At 52.8% G+C, this 21,274-nt stretch overlaps 1 protein-coding gene across 3 annotated transcripts in view; it reads right to left on the reverse strand.

The window, feature by feature from the left end:
- The window catches only part of LOC116430705 (transcription factor hamlet), a 63,764-nt gene that overhangs the window by 31,227 nt on the left and 11,263 nt on the right, over positions 1 to 21,274 (reverse strand). For 2 of the 3 annotated variants that reach the window (XM_076372360.1, XM_076372358.1), the window contains exon 1: positions 400 to 1,019. The exons of the other annotated variant lie outside the window; for it this stretch is intronic. In XM_076372360.1, coding sequence (XP_076228475.1) covers positions 400 to 448 — 49 coding nt within the window. In that variant the 5' untranslated portion in view covers positions 449 to 1,019. Of the gene's footprint in view, positions 1 to 399; positions 1,020 to 21,274 lie in introns of those variants that run through there. 3 annotated transcript variants of the gene reach the window in all.

Below are 21,274 nucleotides of genomic sequence, written 5' to 3' on the forward strand. Positions count from 1 at the left end.
CAGAAGATATACCCCGTTCCCGTTCATCATGAAACAAACGATCCTCCGCTAGGAACGACAATGACACCGGAATGATCATGATCACAGTGTAATCCTCCTTTCAAGGCTCCCACCGAGATACGATCTACAACAGGCAGATTAGACAGTCATCTAATCGAGGCAACGATAAAAATAAAAATAGATACGAAATGAATACGAATCCGCCGCTATCATTGTTATTCCCCGCGGCGGCCGTCACATAAACAATCGTCGCGCGTTATCGGCCGCGCACTTCACCTTCGATCGTCTGTCACCGTTAATTCCGTTTCCTTCTCACGTCGAGTGCGCGTATCCCATCATTGAACGGCGATCGCCGGCGCCGGGCTACACGATAGACCACGGAAACGCGAGCAAACTCACCGTTCATCTTGTAGTCGACCATGGGTCGCGACAGATCGAGACAGCTCATCGGTACGGTCGGCTCCTCCTCGAGCCGGTCCTCCTCGCGTTAAACGTCTAACGACCACTGCGTCCACACATCGAAAACATTCCAGTCTCACAGCCAACAAACACAATGTCCCTTCTCGGCGGAACGTGGAAAGAAATTCCGGGCTTAATCCGTGATCGATACGCGCGATCGTTGGCGAAGCGGCCGACGAAAGATCGCCGCTAACGGAACGGGCGGCGGGGGGCAGAGATCCTCGCAGGGGGTAGCTCAGAGAGGTGCGTGGAGCACGGCCGGGCGCGGCGGAGCAGCCCGGCCGAAGACGCGGCCGGGGAAATAAGAAACGGATGACGGGAAGAGCGCTGCTCCGTGTCAGCTGGCTCTTGGCAGACTAGAGGATCCGAAATCTGTTGAGAAGAGGATGGCACGACGAGGGTTCCCGAGGGAAGCCAGGGACGATCCACGGGGTGTGGCGGAACTGCTTCCATCGAGACCTCTGGTTGGCCCACGGGCGGAGCAACCCCTATCGCATTCGGATCCCCACCAGTCCGCCACAGCATCCCTCGAGAGAGCGCGAGCAACAGCAAGAGAACGAGAGACGAGACCGCGTTACACTGGTGGAGGGACACGCTGCGGCTGTCTGGGTGAGCCTGAGCGAGACCGCCGCGGAACGGTAGGGGGGACGGGGCGGCGGGGGATCGGGAAACGTGACACTGATAACGAAGGAGACACGCTCGGTGGTTGAACGTCAGAGATCGTGACTTTCTACCACCGGGATCGGGGAGAATAAGATTTCTTGAAATCTAAGATGGATGGCAGATATTTAACCCTTTACTGCTGGGAAGTCACTATCAGCCACTTGACTCGATGCAACGGAATTATAAAGATGTATCGTTCTGAGAAACGTTGAAACGAGATAGTTTTCCTTCGCAGTTTGTGTGCGGATTATTGGTAATTTAGTTTTATGCGTCGTCTGTTGCTCGTTGAATGTTGAACGGTTTCAGAGGACTCGAATTAAGCCTTTGTACTGGGAAGCTTTTCAACTGTGAATGTTTATCGTTTGGGGAATATTGATATTTTTTGTAGCTAATGCGACGAGAAGCATATGAATTGAGGGATAGGGTTATTTTATTTCTGTGTTTTTCGTTGCAATTGGTTTCGAGTGATTGAGGAGCTATCATCCGTAGCACCATGGCAGACGATTTGTTAAACGATATTAGAGTCTATTATCGTTGGCAGTGTAATTCGTACGTCTTATCACTAACGATTAAATCGAAGACACTTCTAGTCTTTAAAAATAAATTTCCGATAGTCGGCGCCGGATAGATTTGTGTTCTGATATTTGCATTGTTGCTCTTCGCGAGGCTCGATATAAATACATAGATACCGACGCTTTATCGATCGCATTCTCCCGCCTCGATCGCCGTACACTCGGCACGAACGAAAATCCTCTTCCGGGCGGCGATTTTTCGAACGTAATTTGCGCGGTAAAATGAAGTGAAAAATTAAAGCCCTTTAAACTTTCCCTCGCAAGAACGTGCAGCGGACACAGGGTTCGCCGGCGAGCGGAGGTCAAATATCAGGGGTGTGAAGAATTTTTTTTCTCCATCGACAGAACCCTCGATCGAAAAGTGGCCCGGAAAGCGTGGAAGTCGGAGTGGACCCCACGCAGAGTCAGGGTCAGTGGAACAACCATCGAAATCTTTATTGGACAGGCTCGGTCACCTTTCTCGTCGGAAAGTAGCTGTCACGAGCCTGTCTAGATTTCTCTAGGCGACCACCGTTCACAATTCATTGCGGTCTGTACGCGTCCGTCACACTGTGACTCCGAAGTCAATCGAAGGAGTAGAATTTCGGACGGGCTCGCTGTTTTTTTCTCTCCCTCTCTCTCTCTTCGCCAACGTTTCTCCTTAACGGAAACCCGTAACCGAAACTGCAGCCAGGTCGTTGCACCCGTGTCTCTCGTTCGTTTCGTGCGAATTCCGTTACTCCCTGTCACGTTTGATTCGTCGAAAGCGTAGAAAAACGGAAGGAAAAAAAATTCCGACGTCTTTCTTTCTCGCGGTTAGATCGAGTCGCGTTCGAATTTCTTGGTGCGCGACCGTGCGTAAATCAATCGCGGCGCAGACTCCGTTAGCCGATGGGCCGGGGAAACGACCGCGAAAATGTATAAGCCGAGAACCGTCGAAACAAATTTTCATTCCGCGCGGCGAAAATCGAGCGGGAGGCGAAGGGAAATCGGCGTGGGCGATACGAGCGTGTTTCGGAGGCGGGAAGACATGTGTCGCGGCACGGTTATATCATTCTTTATGGCCGGAGCAATGCCGGTACCCTTCGTTCATTCAACGGGAACCTCGTCCGCGCAATATTTGGGCGAGGGGGTTGATTTACACCGGCATAAAAACGTCTCCGCGTTTTCCACCGCCCTCGGATGTAGATCTCACCTTCTTCGGTGACCTTCGTCGAAATCGCGTGCTGCGAAACGGTGACAAATGGCGGGGTCGACTGTAATTTCCATGGGAATGAACCGGAATAAAATAACGCGGCTCATAGTCACGACTTATTTGGCTCTTCCCGAACAATCGCTTAGGAAGTACGTATCTTTGCAACAATCGGATCGTTTGCCGAAGGGACTGGTCTCGTTTTATCTCGAAAACATGCAGGCGACGCGATTACGTTCTCCTAATGCGATATTAAAGGCTATCAAGCGTCGCGATCATATCGTCTCCCTATTCTCAAGCAGGAAATAACAGGAATGAAATATAAATCAATTCTATTCGATTTCACAGGCCCACAGGCTTTTATTGAACAACAGAAGTGCGAACACTTGACGGTCAAACGCGTAAAATAAAACATCCAGGCGTTCCTCTCGTTCCTTCGGAACGTCTGTTCAAGATGTTGGTCAACGGGGAAGGGTTCGACCGATAAAGCGGTACCTTGAAACTCGCGTAGTACACGCGTTTATTCCCGGCCCTGCGAGCGGCCTGGCTGAGAACGGGGTGATCGATTCGGCGTACATACGACGTCGACCGTCGTCGATGACGGCGATGGCGGAGGGGTAATAAATAACGGGAGTATCAAAGGGTTATCAGATCTAAGCAGAGCTTCTAGGTCTAGCGCAACTTCTGACACGTAGAGTGACGATGCCGTAATGTCGGTGGCAAAGTGTGCGCATGTGGGGTGGGTCCGTGGTGCGACGGCACGGGAGGGGGGAGGGCGCGAAGCTATTAAACTGACAGAAACACTTGCCACCCCCTCCTCTGACCCAGCCACCCCCTCGGCCTCCGACTCTATGCCATCCCTTACTCGGAAGCCCTTCGTCCCTTACTGCAACAGCGGAGTTATTAATATTTTTCACACCCCCGAAAATTGTCTCCTCTGTGCCCGGCGAGCCCGGCAACTTTCGCTCCACCGGAGAAGCAATTTTACAGGCGTGTCAGCCGCCTGTCGCTTGTCAAACGACAGCGACAAGATACACGGGGATGTGTCCTCGGTCTGACCATTGTTCCCCGTGACCGTTCGTGATTACGGATACGAATTTCCTCGGATCGCCGTGTAAATCCCGCGGAAAATCCAATAACGCGGCTCGACGGTAGAAATTTAAAGTCGGTTGACGCGCACCGGAGAACAGTGGGAAAAACATTCAAGATACGTATGTAAATCGACGAGCGAACGATTCGTACACCTGGCCGAACGGACTCTCGAGGCGGGCCGCGATCGAGGAGGTCCGATGGCTCCTCTCGACGACCGAATTCGTCGACCGTTAACGGTCCACGGAAGAGAAAGAAGTAGCTTATACGGAGAAGGACTCGTCGAGGGATAAATAAGAAAGAAGTCAGCGCTCGTTTGCCGATCGAACAATCGGCTGCTGCTCGAGTGGTCTTCCAAGCGTAGTCCGCGTAGTCGACTTCTTGATCTACCCCAAACCGATTTGCGCGTCCGTCGACAAAGACGCGGCCCGGCGAGCGTGCGAAAGAAAGAAAAAGAAAGAAAGAAAAGACAGAAGGAACGACGACGAGAGGGACGAGAACGAGGAACGGGGAAGGGAATAATCATTCGAACGCGATATACGCGCTAGGTGAAAAGGATCGAGAGACGTGCGTGTCCGTGAATGGCGTGTCCCGGTACCCCTGGCAACGAGAGCGCGTATGTCCGTGAGTACCCGAAATAGCGATTGGTGAATCTACGGTACGGCTGGAGTCGCCTCAACGGTCGTGACGGGAGTCTATAATTTGTGTTCGAGTCGAGTTGGTTCTCCGCGTTGTGTACGCACACGCCTTGGCTGCCTTTCGTTGCGCTGCCCTCTAATGCGCCATTGAGAGCCACGTTGATGTGGCATAAGTAGTCGAGCAGAAGAAAGAAACGCTCGCGCGCGCGCGCGTACGCGGAGAGGGAGAGAGAGAGAGAGAGAGGAGCGTGCTCTCTATGAAGCACAGGAGCACCGCCCTCCTGCCTCGAGGAACTTGAGACGCGATTGTTGTGCGCCGCGTGCACACCGTGTACCAGAACGCATTGTCCCTCGTTAGAGGCCACCGGAAGTCACCGGAAGACGATCAACTAACGGAAGACCCTCTACCATCGGCCTCCTCCCGACGACGCCCTTCTTTCAGGACAGACTTTGCAGCTTGTCTACGACCCCTCCCCCCGCGGAGATATTACTTTCGACTTAACGATCTTTCGACGCGTGCTCCGCCGCGCATCAAGGACACCGAGCGTGATTTTGCGCCCCGCGAAGACTTCCCATCGACCCCGACTCTCTCTCGTATGTATTCTTTCGTCGCGGGAAACGAACCGTATGGAACGATTCGACGCTTCGCCGAATCCGCTCATCGAAATCTTACACGGTCTGTCAATTTTATTGACGAAACAGTCATTAAAGTCTTTTTTAGCACTTACCGCTCGAGAGGCGATTCTCAGCCACCGCTTGATTCGATGAAGCAAAAATATAAAGTTTCATATTTGATATTAAACTTCGTACAATGCGTCAGAATACATAAGAAAAGTTTCGAGTGCAAGGAGTCCGATCTAAAACCGTGGGGTTGCGTTTATCGAGTGCGGCTGACATGGCAGCTAGCGTTAACGCGCGAGCACATGATGCACGGTTGTTTCGCTCGCGAGGATCAACCGCGTGTACGAAGACAGTAAGAGGATACTTTCGCGTAATTGCAGGCTAGCGCGCGAGCAAGGTATTCCCGAGGCGGGCCTAGATCCGTGTCACGGGGTCAAGATCGGCGGAACGTGGCAGAAGATCCAGATGCGGACGATAGAATTGTGGCACGCGAGCGACCGGAACTGGCCGATACAGGGAAAATCCGGTATGCATTGGGCCTTCTCGCGCGTGCAACACCCCCGTTCCGTCGATGCTCTCTTTCCGGTTATTAAAACGCGCCCGGGATCCTGTCGGGGATCGTTTCTTTCGTTCCCACGGGTGAACTCGCGATACGTATTCCGCGGCCGATCGACGGCGCGCCGTTTAACTTGGATTCTTCATTATGCACCGGGGGGCGGAGGTTATCGAATTTCAACGTGGTTACAAAGGCTGGGTCACAGTTTTGCGCAAAAGTAACAAAATTATTGGTTTGGGCGGCGCGGCATTGTTATCGACAAACAGCGGTCGGGTCCGGTCAAAATTCATTGGTAAATTAAACGCTGCGGCGCACGTCATTCGTCGAACGAACGAACGTTGCCCGGATTAATTTAGGAAGGTTTGTGCATCAAGTTTACATCGCTGTGCGGAAACAACGAGTCGCGGCGTTTCGTCGTAAGCGCGTCGAAATACGGGCCGCGGGAAAGCAGGAGAATATTCGCGGCGCTGGCTCGCGCGCCGGAACGCCGCGACCGGGCGGCACGAAGAGAAAAGGGAGGAGAAAGAGGTGGAGGAGGAAGAGGAGGTGGAGGAGGAGGAGGCGGAGAGGAGGCAATAGCGAGAATCAACAGCGATATTCGCGTAATATCGACGCAACAAAGTGCAGGCTTATTGGAAAACGTGGAGCGCGTGGCCGTTGCGCCGGGGAAGGCAGGACAGCGTGCAAATATTGATGCATTAACAATGCAGGCTAATTATGTTTTGGTTCGGGCCGCGCTGTTCCCCGTCGACGACGGTGTGGCGACGACGATAGGCGGTTGGCCTGGCGGTGGTGGTCGAAGTTTGCGGTGCCCACCAGCACGGCCATTTCGCCATTGTGATCCGGACTTCAGCAAACAGCCTCCGGGTGGCTCGCAGGCGTAACCCGCCGTTAAATTAATTTTATCTCATGTCCGGCATTAATTTTCCACGCGCCACCACCGGTTTCGGTCTACCTCGAGCGTCGACTGCCACCGGGCGCCTTCCATTCGTTCAAAAATCGTTGTAGACATTTTTGCGCGACGATAATAGAACTTCGTTAGAAAAATATCGCTCCGTCCGGTTCCACCGAGCCTAGAACCCGCGCGAAACGATCGATCGGGAAGCACAAGCTCGATCGTATCCCGAGGCGGCCGGAATAGTAATCGGAACGATTAGAGTCTAATTAGATCTGCGTCGGCCGAGCTCCGGGCTGTTTAAACGAGGCACATGTCCTCGACGAATTCCCGGCGAGCTCTTCTCGCTAGGAGAGGAGAAGATCGAAGGGCAAAACCCCTGCGGATATCAGCCCTTAGCGGGGGCAAGCTGCGCAAGGGTAGAACTCGTGCGAAGGAAGGGGAACAGATGTTTTTGAACGCGAGCTAACATCGTAATCTATGTTCCGCAACATCGTAATTAAGGAAAAATGGAAGTTCGACGTCGCGTTCAACCTCTTTCGCGCTTGCGACCTCTTAGACGACTCTATCCTTCGATTCGAAGAATAAATTGCTTCTCGCGGACGCTCATAAATGATCCTCCCGGCAGCCCCGTCCGCGCAACGGGATCGATCCGCTTCAATTTCGTGCCCGCGAGCTTCCCGGCGCGATAAATCGCAACGGAAGAAAAGAATCGAATCTGCCCGGCCGGATCTCACGCGTCGATCGTAAACAAGGGCAACAATGCGCCGCTGACCGTCCCTCCGTGTTTGCCCCCGCATTCACGCATCCCTTACGCCGGTCCGTTTCCCGTGCTATGGGATCGTGGCGCGCGAGATAAAGTGGATTTCAAAGTTTAAATCTTCGGCCACCGGGCGGCTCGTGACCCGGCCCGGTCTTTCCTCCAGGGGAACGGCCGCGGAGAACGAGAAAAGAGACCGACTCGCACTCGGAGAGGGTGGCCACTTCTCGCCGAGACACAGATACGATCTGACCGTTTACCGCCCCCGTTCACGGCTAGGCCGCGCCGACGAATGGAAATACGAGAAACCGTGAAAGAGGGCTGCCGTTTGACGGACGAGGATCGTCCCTGTCCCCTCCGTCCCCCGTACGGGCCCGGTTCGAAATCACTACACCGGATTGATCTGTTATCGATGTTTTTCGGTCGTTACTTATCGCGCCGAGCCGACGTGCCAGCGCGCATCAGCGTAAACAGTGCACGTCGACCGTAATTTCTCGGGAATCTGATTCACGAGCCGCATCGCTGGGAGATAACCCGTTAATCTACAAGGGGCCCGTTAAGATCGCCGCACGCGCGCATCGCGTCTTCGAGATAATACGCTCGAAAACAATGTAATTAAACAGGCTGGAAATGTCTCTTGTTATTCGCAGTTTATCTACTTTCCGGCAGGAACGCGAAAAAATCCCCGGGACGATCGTTATCAGGACGATCGACGGCATCCCACCGCGTCGCGTTCGCAATGCGAGAGATAAGGGGCCAGATATCTCTGGCAGTCGTCGTTCCATCACGCGCGAATAGACTGCCTCCGGTTCTATTCACCGCGGCTGGAAGAATAGCCCCGTGATTCTATTCAGAGGAAAGCTAGGAAGAGAGAGAGGGCCGGAGGAGTGGAAGAGAGACGAAACGCGCAGAGAAGCGCGCGATATCGGGGTTGGCGGAACGGAGAGGGGCGATCGGTGGAGGGGGCAGCCATCTGGGAATCGAATATCTCCGATCTAACGGCGTCTTTCCATCGGAGTATCCGCAATTGTGGAAGAGTAATCGATGGACAGTCGACGTTGCAAGGGAGGCACGTCACGATGCACCCCTTTGGCAGATTTTCGGGGCGAGAGGATGAAAAGGCGCTGAACGAGTAAGATGTTTTTCCACCCTTGCCAGATCGCGGCACCAGTTAACTTGCGATCGTTTCTATCCTACGGACAGATTTTTTTCTTGCTGTTCGATTGAAACGCGCGAGGGGATGGCAAAAGGCGTGAAGCTCGACGGCTGGGGGCGACGGAAACCCCTGCGGTGTCACGGATCGAACCGTAATTGAAGTTACATAAAGATGCCTGCGCGAACGTTGCGGTTTGAACCAGACGAAGAAGCTTTTCCTTCGCGAAGATTGTGATATTTTCGTGTAACACTTTGAGAATAACGATTAAACACGGTCGAACCACGATAACTCGAAGATCTTCCGCCCTGTAATTCCACTGATGGAGAATCGACTGTACTTTCGCGTACACTTTCGATACGATTCTAATAACGTCAGCAGATTTTTCTGATAGGTCATTGTCTCTACGTCTTGAGATTCAATTCACGAATGACATATGATACACGCGTGTCGAAGGACTATAGAATAATCAGAGGGTCTCTCGAAAGCCACCTGCGAACGCAGCATCCCATAACTCTTAGGAAAACAGTACACGGTATTCGTTAGGAGGGGTTGGAAAGTCAAGTTACCCTTTTCACGTATTCGTGGAGTATAAAGGAGACGGGAGAGGCAAAAAAATGGTCGAGAGGGTTCCTCTTCGTTTTTTCATCGCTTCTCGAAGATTCGTTTCTCCTCGGCCGCCACTCGTTCGGGCATTGTCTGCGGTTAACCCGTCGACCTTTCCGGGAAACTTCGATTAAAAAAGTTGCGAGAGATTCCACTCGAGGCGTGAGAAATCGTTGCGATTCGCAGCCAATAACCGGGGATCTATAACTCATCCGTAATTGTTCGGCAGGGGAAGAAACGCGCTCTTCCGTTCGCCCGGTCTAATTCGATTTTGATCACGGTGACACTCGTCGCCCGCGAGCGGGCACAACGAGTGGCACGATAAATAACCGACGAGAGTGTCGAGCCGGCAGCCGAGCGAAAAAGATTCGGCAGCTTCGCGACACCCGCGCGGCGGAAGCGCGCGAGAAGATTCAATTTCGTCGCCGTTGCGAAACGAGCGCTCATCAAATACGACTTCCGAGGCGGCGCGAGCCTAGGGGGATCGCCCCAAATATCAAGAGCGTCCCGGCGCGGCGCACCTTTTATTAAAACTACCTTTCACCTTTCTAGCCGGTGTTCAAGTATTTTTAAAACGCCAACAGGCTAGAACCCGTTTTTCCAACGCGGCCAGGCGAGCTACGGGATATCAAACTCGTGATTCTGACGGGTAAAAAAAGCGCGGCCATAACAAGCTGCTCGAAAATATCTGTTAAAGCTCGCGCGTGTCCCATGGAAATTCAACTTCGATCGGGAATTTGAATTCAGTCATTGGCGAACGGTTGAAATGGTACCGCGTGCGTCAGACATCAAACGACCGAGTCGGTCCTTTGATCAAGCTCTGTCATTCAGATGACTCTGTCGAGCATGGCCGATCGGCGTGTTAGTACCGTGCGTTAAAAAATTGATTATTGTGTCATGGACACCGTGTGAACACCTATCGACGCTTGTCGAACATTCACCGTGGCGTCGATTGGCTGCGATGATTTTTTTTCACCGCTCGCACCCCGTTAGAGGACTCGGATTTTTCGTTGAACGCCGCCCGGAAATCGCCGATCCTGCGCTGGAAACTCGACCAATTGAATTCTCTTCAATTGGATTACGTAAGTATTTTGTTCAGTTAACTTGAGATCCCCCCCGATTCTCCTGGCAATGCGCTCGAGTTTTAACTTCTTTGCCCTCTTTCTCTTTACCTTTTACCTTCTCTATAGTTCACATATACAGAATAAAAACTTATCACCATTGTTTCGTTAGTCATTGTTTCAAAAGGTCTTCTATGTTCTACGAGATTCCATTCGAAACGGTTACCGCACGCTCGCGAAAAGTGCGCGTTCGGCAATGTGTTAACGTAGTTTCCACGAGAAGGGTATTACTCCATTTCCTCTGCGATTCGAGGCGACTCGCGGTCGTTAACATTCATCCGGGGAGAGCCGGAAGTCGCGGGTACCTCTCGGAGAAGTCCGCGAAGCGATCGACGGAAGTCGACGGAGTTCCGTCGTTCCCTCAGAACTTTCTTTTCAGCGGGCAAAGTTTCGACTTGTCGGTCAGAGAGTGCGGCGATACCGAAGTTCGATTACGTCGACGCCACGTACTCCCCCGGGACTCGAGGAGACTTCCGATTAAGCGACCAAAGATGGCAATGACGTCTCGACGTGGACGATTAATCGTTTCCAACCGTGCCCGTGCCCATGTAATATCTTCACAACGTGTATATACGGACGATCGTGAACGCGGTACCTGGATATAACGATGCCAATGCTCGATACCCACTGCTCTCAGCGAAATGGCTTACATAGCGAAGCACTCAGAGAGGGTTTGCTGCCGTTTTTGCCGTGCGCCGGGCTAAAGCAATATGCTACAAAAAGACGGGGACGCCAGTTTCTTGCGTCTGTCCCCGATAAACATATATACACGTGTTTTGTACGCGTGATAATCTTTTTTCTGTTCACTCGATACTACACTCAGAGCGCAGTGCATAATAATTCTATAAAATACCGTTTATTTCTAACACCCTAAATGTCTAATAATACGAACAATTTCTTCTTTCCTCCACTCGATACTCCTCTTCCCACCTTTCTCCTCCTTTTCGTATTACGATTTCGTTTAGAATATACACGTGCCCGTGTAAGTACACGATTTCGACAGGAACGGTGATTACGAGGGCCTAGGAAAATACTACTGGCGCGAACATACTCGGGAACGCGACGATCGGCATTCCCCAAGAATTCGAAAATCGAGCCACGCCGCGCTAAAACATCCCCCGGCTCTCATCCTAATGGGGACCCGTCTCTAAGGGCACTCGAGGGTGTGTAATTGCTAGAATCCGCGGCCCTGCTACTACACCGCATTTACGCGTTATGCGGGGTGCGTGTTGGGAGCGGGTCGACCACCTACTGGGTGTCTCGCAAGTTTCAGCGGTGCTCGCCGACTCGAATTAATCGTTAGACGAAGTTACTCGTGTTTCGTTCGAAGATATTCACCTGGCGAAACGAATATATAAAATCGACACTCCGTTAGGCGAGAGATCGGCGTCGGGAGTGAAAGACGTGCGAATCGTTGAAATGACAGAAAAAAAAGACTGCCTACTGGAGAGAATTTCTGAACATTAGTTAAAGTGGGACACGGGATAAGGACTCGCCGCGGTTAAAGAATATTATCGACAACCCCGTCTCGACGGGGGCAGCTCTCGTTCGCGATGCGAAGATTGGAGGGGTTAAACGACGAGCCACTAGAAAACAATCCCTCGGCCGCATTCGCGGATGCTCTTTTCTTCCATTCTCTTTCCCTCTCGCCGGCGTTCCTCGTTTTCTCCCTCTCCGCCGTTACATCGGCCTCTTTCTCTCTCTTTCCCCGGCGAAGCTCGACAGATGGCTCGGCCGCGTTTTTGTTTCAAGGCTCGCGCCAACAATCGTCGCATTACCGGAACAAAACGACTCGACGATCGGCCCTTTAAAAAAAAAAAAGAAGAAAAGCTGCGAGAGGCTCGAGAGGCCGGTGGGGGAGGAGAAGGGGATCGGCGGGTTCAGGAAGTACCGATCGGCCATATCATCTCGTTAGAAGCACGCACCACATGTCCAAACAGAGAGACAGAGAGAAAGAGGAACGGAATGATTACGTCTCGACAGAGACAATGATTCGATTGGCCGAGCACGCGGCCGTGCCCCGGACGTATAATAATATTCCCACCGCCGGTTCCGAGTATACTTTGTGCGCGGATGCTTGTTGCAAGTGCAACCGGGCCGACCGGACCGCCCCGACCTCGGATCAATTGTCTTTGCCACGGGTGTAATCGTTGCCGATTGTTCCGTCGCGCAATGGACGCATATGCTGCGCCCCGGCGCAGTTTGCTCCTGGCGGACACCGATGGATAGACCGAGCCGAAATCCGTGTACCGTTCCAATCGGAAAAAGTTGCTCATTGTTCCCGGCGATTACCTAAACTCGTCGTTTGCACGGGTTTCTCTGTGTGCGAGCATCTTTGAGCGACGCTTGATTTTCAAAATCGGAGGACATTTCATTCGGAACAAACAATTCGTTATTTCCCGATGAAAGCAGCTGCGTTCTCGAGAGCGACGTTTACGACAAACAAGTGCGAAAGACGAGCACGACGTGGGACGCTTTAAAAGTTTCGGAACGGCACGCGGGACACCGTCAATGTAAACATCCGCGTAGATATCGCGCAATTGGGACGCAATCATTTTTACGATCATTTCCATCGAAAGGCTTTCCACAGCGAGAGCCTTTGTATCGGCGCGAGCCCATAAACCCACGCGCCCTTTTACGAGCTTCTTTTCCCCGTAGAACAAACATAGATAAACCCCGGCCGCCTACAAGCTGCACCTAGCCGCTGCGTCCCTGTCCCGCTCCGTTTCATCCCCGTTACGCGCGCGACCGGCCGTTTCGTTCCCGATTCACGTAATCGGCTGTCGTTCGTTCCTCCCGATGGGCAGAAGTGGAAAAACGCATTAGCGATGCACGTGACGCTGCAGCCGGGAGATGAAACTGCGCCGCCCGGTGACAGACTGGCCATGCGTCAAACGTACGTTCCGTACGCGTTGTACACCATCGACTTAGAATTCATACGTGTAGACTGTTCCACTCTCTTCCTCCTTCGCGACAGAGAGAGGGAAACAGTGACGGAGAGAAAAAGAGAGAGCGAGAGGGGGGAGAAAGGGAGGGGGATCGACACAGGTCAGAGCCACGGAATCTCCCCTCTAATGGATTTCACTCATTTTTCTCCCCCGACAGCCCCGCCGGCCGACACCAACCCCTACGACATCTCGAAGGCCTTTAAGGTTTATTCATTCGCTCGATCCCGAGTCGAAGGAGGCGACGTTGGCCCGATCAAACGGTTCGCGACGCGACGCGACGCGACACGGCGCTCGATATATTTTTCTCCTACCTTCCCCCGACGATGGAATCGCGACGCTTTCCCCGTGATATTAATGATAGCGGACGATAGTCTCGCCGGATTCGCCGGATAACGCCGCGAGCGCCGAAAGATCGCGGATGAAAGCCGAGGTTTCGGTGCACCGATTGGACTCGGAGCTGCATTGTGCCGAGCATTATCGCGGATATTCGATAACGGGGAACCGTGGCAATGAAACCGGCGTAATTTTAGCCACCTTTCTCGATTTAACACGGAATTAACCGGCATTCCCAGAGATAATGCTCTTAATCCAGCACGATTACAGCGGACGCTGGTTCCTCGATGTTCGTGTCACGGTTATCTCGGGCGTGTAACGCGTACGCAATCTATTGCAAGACACTTTAGTTACGACTTTCTCCTCGTATCGATTACACGTAACGCGTTTCAATTACGACACGAACCGAAACCTCGCTTAGGAATCGTTCCTCCGCCGCTGATTATCTGATCGATTAGGAGCGGCCGTATCACTTTGTCACCAAATTTAGTACCATAGTTTCGAATTCGAGGCAATCTCCGCTAATCTTATCGTACACAGCGCAGCGATCCCATCTGGGTAACTGTCCTGTGACAATCGCGGGCGAATGATGCCCGATCGCTGATACATATCCGGCGCGTACGCTAGATTAATCTATCGAGGGAATTTCCTATTGAGATTCGGAAAGTACGAAGACGCCCGACTTTATTCGCGGAACAGCGCCACTTCACGCTACTCCTCGGCGAGCCACCGTCGCGCGGCGAGCAAGAACGCGACGCGAGCAACAAAATCGAATGTAGACCGCGACGTCGAACGGCTGCGTGGAAAGAATGTAGGGCAACGCGCGGGAACTTAATCAACGGCCATCCGACGACGATTATTGGCGTAATTCATCCTCTCATTATCAAGATGCCCGTGGGGGGCGGTTCCCTTTTTTTATTTTCCCGGCTGAAACGCAGTGGAAGCATGCGAGTTTACGTAGCTTTTCGAGGTTGCGTGCCGAGGGCTGTTCTTCCTGGCAAGGACGACTCGGCCGGAACGCGGAGAGCGAGCGGGAGAAAAACAGAGGAAAAGGCCAGGGACGGCGGAAGGAAAGAGAGAGAACAGTGTGCGAGTCGATAAGACGAAAACGGGCACTCGGTAAAATGTTCGCTGAACAAGGAACGACAGAAATTACAGCTTACACGATTCTCGTTGTCTCTTCTTTAACCCTCGTAACGGTGGACGGTCTCGAGTGGGCGGTGAACGTAGTCTAGGTCTACTCAGACGTTTCCCAGTTTCGTCGAACGCGTTTACAAATGTAATAAATTCTTCTTCAAATTACTTATGTTCACTTCGAAACAAATCTACCTTCGAATCATTGGTTGTTTGTAAATTGACGGGAAAAATCGAAGCGTTCGAGAATCTGAATCGAAATAGACCGAGGCACTGTTTGAGGGTTAAACTACTCTTTTACGGCGTTACGAAGACGGAAGCACTAAGTACTAAGACTAAATTTAATTATCGAACGTCACAGAGGTTCGCTACTTACGATTCCCCTCGAAAATCATATCATCCGACCGCGATCCTCGACCGGGAAGGGATCGAGAAACTCACTTGCTCACTGTTCTATAAAACCCTTTATTGAAAACTAGAAGTTAGAGCTGGCCTCGGAGAACGACGAGGGACCGGGCAGAAGGAACGACGGTGTGCATGGGCCGCGCGGATGTTTACTGAGGGATCAGTCGAAATCGGTTTCGCTGGAAATCGAACGGAGCTGACGACACTTTCGCGATATCTGATTGTATCTGTTCGGCCACCCTTTGTCATTATCATTTTGGAGCGGCACACGATGAAGCCGGCACAAGTACTTCATCCGGCGGCCGGGCATTCGTCGAACGATCCCTGTACCTGTATTGTTCGGGCTGATAACGCACGCCGCGCTAGGTTACGTCATACGCGCGTGTGTCATTGATTAGCCGAAAAGAAATCTTGTGTAACCGGCTACGCGTACTGCGTTCTGTCCGATTACTCATGGTCGCGCGAGCCGTTCCAAACCGCTTCCACGTCGTTCCGCTACCGTCCGGAGAATCTTTTTTGCTCCAAAGAACAATTTCCTCGTCGGAGGTTACGATTTACTTTATGCTTTCGCGTAATCTGGACAGGACGTTAAAACGCTGCACGGAGACGAATCTGTGGCACGAAGATAAAATGTATCGCGGCAGGCCGGTAACCGCAACTCCTTATGACACCGGGAACGCAACGGTAATGGCAACTAATGAGCGAGATATGATAGTGGAAGCGTACGGCATTCCGCTGCGAGCGGCGTAAGTACCTTACCGCCGATTAAAAAACACCGAAATAATTCATGCCCTCAATGGAGGCTCTCTCTTATCTGCCGATGCGCAATTGGCTCGCCGCTCTTCGCCGGGAATCGCGGCAACGCTCGGCCACCGGTCGCGACAAAAATACTGATGATATCGGCCGGGTCTACCGATCAAGGTCCGGTAACCGGTTATCAATTATCGCGAAAATACGAAACAGTCACAACAACGCGTTTAATAATAAGCGCGAGCGAATCAGTCCGCTTCAATTGACTCCCCGAGTTTTCCTCGGCGACGTCGGGCCCGATTTTATTCCGGGGGCAGCTCTTTGATAGCCGAGCGCGGCCCTCGCGGTTGAATGGAATCGCTGAAAGAGAGAACCTTTAATCGCCGCGGACCACCTGTGCAGCGTGGGACCGTCGGATTCCTCGTGTGATGTTCCCGAATGTGTCACGAGGGCTTCACCAGCCTAAACAACCCGGCCGACATCGCGAGATAAAGAAGCGCCGACCACCGCCGCACCGAGAAGCCTTTAGAGACACTCGTGTCTCTTGTTTGCCCCGCTCCAGATAAAGCTGAAGAGCTCGCAGACGGTAACATCCGGGACCTTCGTGGGCACCGGTCTTGTCTCCCGATTACATCCTTAGCGACCGCTATTGTTTAGCGATACGGACCGATGCTTCCTGTTAGCCGCTCTCCGTATTTCGACGGACTCCTTATCTATACGAGTTTCGCTGTTGCGGTTTTCTTTCCGTTGTCGGATCCGACGACAGTACATTCCCGACGCATCGCCGGAGATTAAACGTGTCTATGATTCGAGGCGGAACCACACTCGTCGCCGCGGCAGGGGAAACATCATTACCCATAGATACCGTACTTCCCTTTTCCTGCTGATAGAACAAATCCGAGCATCGCCGGTGATGGGATTCACAATGCTTCTTGCTCGACGATGTGAATACGAATTTACATCGTGAATATTTTCGGTCGAAATTTGAAACCTCTGGTATTAAAAGATATCGCATGGATTATACGCATTTAACGTTTGCGTTGAATTATCGCGACGAACGCGACACAGTGTTAATGAGAAGGAAGAAAGACCGGTCCAGAGGAGATTGAAAATCGGCGAGCAGGATGGCTGGTCGGCTGGAGTCGCGTTCTAACCGTATTGCCCGGTGATTTATGCGAAGGACTCGCAGGACTCGGCGGCGATCCTGGCGGGGCAGTTCTGCCGGCAGGCAGGCGTGAAATGAAGCCTCGAATTCGAGAGGCGCAGTCGTGTTGCCTCTCCTCGGTGACACAGTAGCTCGGGGGGCCCCAATGAATGTCCGAGTTCTTTATGGGGCAACCCGAGACCGCAGAGACGAACGCGGGCCGGGAGGACGTCCATCAAAGGGTTCCAAATAATTACCGCCTCTCCGTTCCGCGCCACCCGAGGAACACGCCGGGGATACGCATCGTCGAAAGGATCGCCGCCAGGGCCACCGTCACCTCGTCCACTCCGGTGATAAGTCAGTGAAAACGTTTTCCTTTTTTTCCATCCCCCCCTTCCATCTTTCTGACAGCGGAGGAAAAAAGAGCCTCCTTTCCCGGCCCCGCGGAGCTATATATCAGATCCTAAGTCAATAACATCGCGACCAATAAAATGCTCGTTTGTAAAAGGGAAACCGAAACGATCGGCTTTATTAATCTGACGATCGGCCGCGGGAAACGGTAAACAAGATAAACCGAGGAAACAAGAAGAACAAAAAAAAAAAGAAGAAAGGACAGTCGATAGAAAAACTAGGAAAGATCGTCCCTGATTACCGTTCGACGTTCGCGATCCAGTTTCCTGTTTCGTTCGCTTTTTCCCGTCGAGTCGCACGCGACGCGTTAATGAGCGCGGGACGGGACACGTTTCGGATATCTCTGGAGGAGGCTCGCGTAGCTTCTTCGGGTTCCAAAGTGTTTGATCGATGGATCCTCGGCCCTCGGACCGGAAATTATGCGTCAGCCTATCGTCCGCGCCGGAAGTGACGGCACGGCGCCACACCGATCACGCCACTATCTGCCGTTTCGCTGATTGCGTTTTCTTTCGTGCACCCCGGGGGAAAACTTCCGGCGTGTTTGTTTTTCGCACGGTTCCGAGGACCGACGACGATTCTCTTCCATCGCGCGACGGAGAAACGGTCTCGCCGCGTCGGAGGTGCGAAACCTCCGAGAAAACCGCCAATAAAACCGGCCAATTTCTTGACGGCCTTATCTGGCCCGCTTAAACAGGAGGCTTCCGGTGAAAACGCACGAAAATTCGTCGCGTGCCGTTAGGACGCGCCGGCCCCGTTGCTGCATTCATATTCTAATGCGGACATTGTGCGCGAGGTCAGATGTTGGTAACCATACGCCATTGTGCTCGATCTTCCAGGTTATCGTAGTTAGCAGCGCGTAACGTTAAGACCAGGGATCCGCCCACGAAAGATGCTCGCCGGTCTATAGGATCTACAGGGGGAACAGAAGTCCTCCTCCTCCTCCACCTCCTCGAAGAAACTAGATATCCTAGGGGGGTCTCGATTGAAAATCACGGTTACCTTCGACGGACCAATAATAAGAAAGCGCTGCGACGAACAGGGGCGCGACGGAGTACGTTGTAAATCGTTGTACCGTTTTTTATCGGGTTCACTTCGAAATAAGGAACCTTCTGGAAACGTGTCACAGAAACAGATCTCGAAATAGACTTCCACGACGCGTTCCGATGAAGTGAATTTCTCGTAACGAGTGCGGGAAAAGTATTCGCCGGGAGTTATCATACGGAACCTACTATTTCCGTTTAAAGCGATCCATCCGTCAGCAGCCGCTAATAGAAAATCGACCGTTCGAATCGGCCAGCAATTCGCGTGGCGGTCGGATCATCAACTTTCCAATTTCCCTCGATTGCCGCTCGAACGAGATAGCTCGTAAATAGCCGGTATAATATCGTCGGGCGGCACGGTTCGAATCAGCCCGGTAAAAATGTTGAAGGGCGGCATGGGGCTGTGTTCGTGGAAGGAGAAGACACGGGGAAAAGAAGGAGTTTCGAAGGGCGAGCGGAATCTCGGTAACCGGACAGGAACGAACTTTCGGATTAGGACGAAATAACTGGAATTACGGGCAATCCGCGAGCTTCGAAGGACCGATAAATCAAGGGTGGAAGCACGAGCATCCGGTAGCCGGTTCCATTGGCCCGGCGCACGCAAACGGAGCGCCGCTCGCGTCGCTCGGCCCAATAACGGCGGCCCGACAAAACGATGGAACGATCGGATCGGGAAAACCCGGAGGATGGGTTTCCCGGAAAATCCGAGGAATTTCGGGGAGCCGAAATTCGTCACGCGATCCGCGGCCCGCCGCCGCCGCCGCCGTTGCTGCATCGATCGCCGTCTCTCGACGCGTCGGACGCGGCCTAGGCGAGCTCCTCTAATCTCGCAACAGCCGAGTGCTATTTTCGGCGAAGTGTAAACAGTGCATCGACTTCGCCGGGAAGTTCGATATCGGTCCCGAATAATTTATAATCGTCCTCGATTCCCGGTACCCGGGGGAGGGGGTCGGAATCGGTTTATCGAATAGCTGCGCTCCGGAAGTCCACGTTCCGCGTAAACAATGGCCCGCAGCCAACAATACGGAGGCATCCCGATCGGGCCGAGGAATAACCCTAAATTACGATCGAGATCTGCGCACGACGAAAACGCTCGACGCTATCTGCGATCGGTTGGCCGCGAGGAGAGGGAAGAAAGGACGAAAGGAAAAAATCAGCGGAGAATCTGAACCGCCCAGCGGAGGGTAGATATGTTCCGTTGCATCTGTCGTCACGCCCTTTCCCGTGTGCGCGACGGGAGCCGCTCGTTCTGTGCTCGTGTGCGTGCACGCGTGTCTCTCCGCGTACGCGCGAAGTCACATGTCGCTCGTACCGGAGACGCGCGTAAGCGGCGGCTGGGGGATGTTTTTCAGTTCGGGGTCGCGCGCGGGAGAAGGGCCTAAATGTTTTATTACTTAATCATAACGCTCGGGGGCGGGTTGCCGGGGGTTGAACGGCGCATAATGCGTATACAGTGAGAAGGGACGCGACGAAATCATGCACAGGACCAATTATTCATACGCGTCGCGTACGTCGCGCGGGATAAGACTCCGGGACGTGATGAATCGCGCAGATTTCTCATCCGGCAAGGGGCAAAGGCGGTGGAGAACTGGAGGCGGCGACGACCGGGGAAGAAACGCGAAATTTTTGGAATATCCTGGCCCGACGTTGCGGCGAGGAGGGGCTGGAAACGAGGGTTCGACGGGCAGAGAGTAACCGTGTTGCGGACGCGGGGTGATTTCTGTGGAAGATACGCTCGAGATACCGAGAAGCGTATTTCTCACCCCCGAAAAACACGAACAACTCAATTAGCTGGATAAAGAGGGGGGCGCGCGGACTATCCGGGCGAAATAAAGAGCTTCGCCGGAAAGCCAGAGACAGAGGGATGATAAAACGGCCGAGAGATTCAATGCGCATTGACGCGAGAACCGCCGTGACAAAAGGCTGAGGCATCCCCGCTTATTGTCGCCCCGGTGTGCGTGTAATTCCGCGCCGCTGTGTGAGCGGCCCGACACGTATGTCTGCGTGTAGGAAAGTACACTATATAACTACATTAGGGGTCGCAACCTTTCCCCGTAGCACGCGCCAGCTGGCTCATTGTTAAATTACGGCCCCACCGATATCTGTTTGTCAGCGGCGTAGAATCTCGATCGTAGAAATTTATTAACGCCGTTTAGCTCTTTGTAATGCGATCACGTGACTGGGACTTGTTCGTTGATGCACAACGATGTTCCGTGTGAACTTAACGTTCGACTCTTCTGTTAGACACGCGATTTCATTTGAGAAGATCGGTTGTACTGTTTCCTGTTTTCGAGAGGCTTCTCCGTGGGACAGGCACGACGAATTATCGGCAGATTTTCGAAACGAGTCAGTTTTGATTGCGAGTCGACGCCTATGGCAGGATCATCCTCTAATGTATTTACACGGGGTGGAGACAGCGCGGGGACGGTGTGTCGATGGGGTGAGATTTGTCACCCTGGCACACAGGACGATACGTGTCGTACACGGACCGCGTTTGTATCACCATTGTCATCCGAGCTGAAAGATTAAGCTAATTTCACACATGTCCGCCCGCTCCGCGCCATTCACCTACATTCACGGTTGACAGTTGACAGTGTCGCGTGACATAATATGAAACTGTTCCCGACCGACGAACGGGCTGAATGGAAGACGGTCGAGTCGACGGCTATTATTCTCCTCGCAAATTAATATAACATTTGCAGCACGTTACTCGAACGCGTCACGCCTCGAGGATAATAACGAGCAACTGAAAAATATTCTCGGCTCCCGGGGGGGATCCGGTGAATTCCCCAATTACGAATATTG

Source organism: Nomia melanderi, chromosome 11 (assembly GCF_051020985.1).
Source record: "Nomia melanderi isolate GNS246 chromosome 11, iyNomMela1, whole genome shotgun sequence".
In the NCBI taxonomy this organism is placed as follows: domain Eukaryota; kingdom Metazoa; phylum Arthropoda; class Insecta; order Hymenoptera; family Halictidae; genus Nomia; species Nomia melanderi.